The sequence below is a fragment of the Buceros rhinoceros genome, unplaced genomic scaffold (genome assembly GCF_000710305.1).
Source record: "Buceros rhinoceros silvestris isolate BGI_N320 unplaced genomic scaffold, ASM71030v1 scaffold36010, whole genome shotgun sequence".
Classification (NCBI taxonomy): domain Eukaryota; kingdom Metazoa; phylum Chordata; class Aves; order Bucerotiformes; family Bucerotidae; genus Buceros; species Buceros rhinoceros.
In genome coordinates this window covers 15,158-18,724 of record NW_010390814.1, presented here as the reverse complement: position 1 = coordinate 18,724, position 3,567 = coordinate 15,158, and the positions used below count along the sequence as shown (strand labels likewise).

Below are 3,567 nucleotides of genomic sequence, written 5' to 3'. Positions count from 1 at the left end.
AGGGAACTCATTACTTAGACAACTTGCTGCTTTTCCATAGGAAAAAAAACCAGACACATTCTCACACACAGACAAACAGTGTGCCTGTACATTTACTTGCATCAGTCTCTGTCCATGTGTGTACATACATACATGCAGATATTCCACTTGACAACCTAAAAGCTTATCCTTCAAATGCTGGGACTGGCAAAACCCTGCTTCACACAGCAGCCTCTCATTATTTGGGATAACACAGTGATGTTAAACTGGTTTTGGTCTTACTTAGGTCTGAGTCTTATATTAATTTTTCATTAGAGACGTTTTGGATACATCTCATCAAGCGACTACTTCACATGTTAACTTATTTTAATGCTCTACACACATGTCTTATATTTTTAATTGATTACTACCTGCAGCTTCTTCACCTCCCTGCTCATGAGCAAATGTAACTGCAGGTAAAGAGACTGGTTAGGTATTAGTATTTGTGGGGATAGGTGGGCTATTCTTCTCAATTTTGTTAGTGATTCTAAAAGCTCGTTGTAAAATGTAGTAAAAATTGTCCTGCCCCATTACTAGTATCCCTGGTAGCTGCACTGCCTGGTCGAGGTGAGGAAATAAGTGGAACAAGTACTTCAGTATCTCTGCAGTGTTTAAAATTGCTTCTGCCTATAAACTGTGAGCATGAATTCTGGTTGGTTTTGAGCACAAAAGGTGATTACTGTGCATGCTGAACTGGGCTGGTAGTTTCATGACCGGGTAAATGACCTCAACAATAAACTGCCCTTTTTTGTTAAGCGTGATGTTATCTGGGGACTGAAATCAGCGATGCAGTTTAAGTGCAGGGTGGCCTTCACCCAAGTGGAATTTGAAGCTGTGGCACCTTTTGCAGAAGCTGGGTCAGCCAGACACTGTCTGCAGCTCTGCTCTTGGTCAGGCTCTTCACCTTGTCCTGGGAGGTTAAATAAAACCTTCATAACCTCTGTTCAACACGTTTATGTCGCTCAGTGGAAAGTGAAGCAATTCCTAATCCCTAAATAATGTTAGTTTTTGTGACTTGTCATTCTTTCTATTTATGGCACAAGAAAAACTTCATACATCTTCTCTCCACTCTTAGCTTGTGGATTCTGCAGAGCAGGGCTGTGGCTGTGCCCAGCCCCTGTGATTGTGCAGATTGGCCGGCGTGGTGGTGCACAGGCTGCTGTGCTTGGTTACGGCAGTGCTCAAGGATCTCGGGGTAAACATCTGTTGCACCAGCATCAAAATGGAGTAGATTGTCGAGTCCTCACTGGTGTTGGTGAGGACAGGCTGTCCGTAAGTGTGTGGTAAGAAATGGCCGAGTTAACTGTCGCTTGCTTTCTTCTGCAGGTATTCAAACCATTGATTCTACCCAGGCATTGTTCCTGCCCATCGGAGCCTCTGTGTCCCTCCTAGTTATGTTCTTCTTCTTTGATTCAGTTCAAGTTGTCTTTACAATATGCACAGCAGGTAACTAGGTTTTCTTCTCTTCATAAGAATTGGAATTGAACAGAAGGCACTGATGTAGTCAAATATCGTTGATAAGAATTACAATACATGTCACAGTGCATTAAAACAAACCTCGTCGGGTTTCACAGTTGTATTTGCATGCCTCTGTAGCTATTAATAAAGTGACAAGTATTAGTTGAGAAGTATTTTCCACTTAGAGATTTGCTAAACCTACTGAACTATAAATTGCCACAGTTGTGAAAGATGCTGATGTGTTACTTCACGTGAAGTTCACTCGTTCATAAATGAGTGCTCAGAACTGTACGTGGTATCTCGTAATTCAGGTTCTTCGTAGGATCACAGCAGAACTCCCCGATCTAGAGACCTCCTCTCCTAGTTTAACGGTGGTTTCTGCTTTTATGCAGTTTTTCTTTGTTTCAAGGGTACTTCTGGTCTCAGTAGTATTTTGAGTATTATTCTTTCGCACTGCTTGAATTTGGAACAAAAATGAAACTGTGGTCCACAAATAAATTGCAAGTCCTCTGATCCTGTTTATTATTATTTACATTTTATCATTTCAGTAAATACCAGGGCTTTGATTTTTGGAAAATTTTGGCCTTTTGGTCTTTTTACAGTACTTCGAGAGACCTGCTGCTGTTCAGTGTAGCACATTCTTCTTACTGCTCCAAATATACAGCAGCTTTTAAAACTGTGCTCCTCAGTCCATATGCTGAGTCTGGGAAGATTTTTAACCCCCGGAATACCTCTCATCCGCTCCCACTTCATGCATATGCAGTGCAGGCTCTTCCCTAGTGATCTACCTCCTGAGCTGCGCATCCTCTCCAGCCTCTTAAATAGGGCTGAGTGAAATCTAAATCTCTGCGCTTGACCCGAGTCTTGAGACTCCTGTCTCTGATTCCAGAGGCACAGTCCCGTAGAGGTGTCTGCTGGATACTGCTTTTATAACTTGGACCTAGGACACGTGTTCTTTCCTATTGAAACAAATCATTACTTCGATAATTCTACTCTGTGCTGGATATTATGGGACTACAGATACACACCTATGTGAGAATCTGTGAGGGAGGATTTATGAGAAAAGACAACTTTCGTCAAGCTTATCGGTCCATTTATTCCCAGAATGACCCTGACATTTGTAACTTTATTTGTAACATTTGTGGTGTGTAATTAGAGGATATTGTGTCTGTTGGGGCTTGTGGAGGCTTAAGAGGATTTAGTCTGTTTGGATCAGTGCACTCCGGTATCTATTCTCGAACCTGGTTTTATGACACTTCTGTGCTTTTCCTTGGTCTTGCATCAGAGGGTGTTGTGAAGCAGAGGAGCCTCTGGCCCCAGAACCTCTAAAATGCAAACCTTCGTTAGAGGCTGCGGAGCAGGATGTGGCCCTGGGTGGAGTTGGGTACGTCGGAGCTGTGGGACTTGGTCCCTCTGTCCCTGAAGTTCAAGTAGTGCTATTTTACATCCTCTTTTGTAGATTCTAGAGGCTTATGGGGGGGAGGGGATTCTAAATTATAGCTGATGTCTGGTTTCTTAAACCCCTCTTAAATCTTCCACAAAGATTTGCCTGTCAGGGGAGAGTCAGGAGCGCGGGCAGGTACAGCACAGAGCCCAAGGCCAGACCTAAGCAGCGGGCACAGCTGAAGAGCTGGTGCGTTGCCTGCAGACAGCAGTTAAGCCAGGGGTTTGCCAATCAAATAATAGGCGTTGAGAGGAGAGGGAAGAGAAAACTTAGGGGTGGAAGCCTGGTCAGTTAGGAACAAGACTGAGAGTGGGTCCTCGCGGCACTGTGGGTTAGTGTGATTACATTTTACCCCCAACGTTGGGGTGGCAGTGGTTGGGGACACCAGGACAGGAGATGCCGGGTTCCCTGCTGAGAAGAGCTGGAGGAAGGGGAAGGAGAGATTCCAAGAGCAAAGAGGGTCGGTGTGGGCTGAGGAGGGTTCAGTCCCCCTGGGGTGGAGGCGGAGCAGGGAGCGGAGCAGGCAGTGAGGCTTGCATGACGTGGGGCAGCAGGGGCGCAGGTTTTGCTGTGCAGCACTCTTTGCCAAGCACCTCTGAAAAGGTTCCTAGTACCATGTGCAGAGTTGTCACACGCTTCATTCTTTC

General features: G+C 44.9%; 1 protein-coding gene across 1 annotated transcript in view; it reads left to right on the top strand.

Moving 5' to 3' along the window:
• The window catches only part of SPPL3 (signal peptide peptidase like 3), a gene marked incomplete at its 5' end in the record, with an annotated part of 23,214 nt that overhangs the window by 7,646 nt on the left and 12,001 nt on the right, over nucleotides 1-3,567 (top strand). The window contains one exon of the mRNA XM_010139234.1: nucleotides 1,345-1,464. Within this exon, the coding sequence (XP_010137536.1) occupies nucleotides 1,345-1,464 (120 nt within the window). The remainder of the gene's footprint in view (nucleotides 1-1,344; nucleotides 1,465-3,567) is intronic.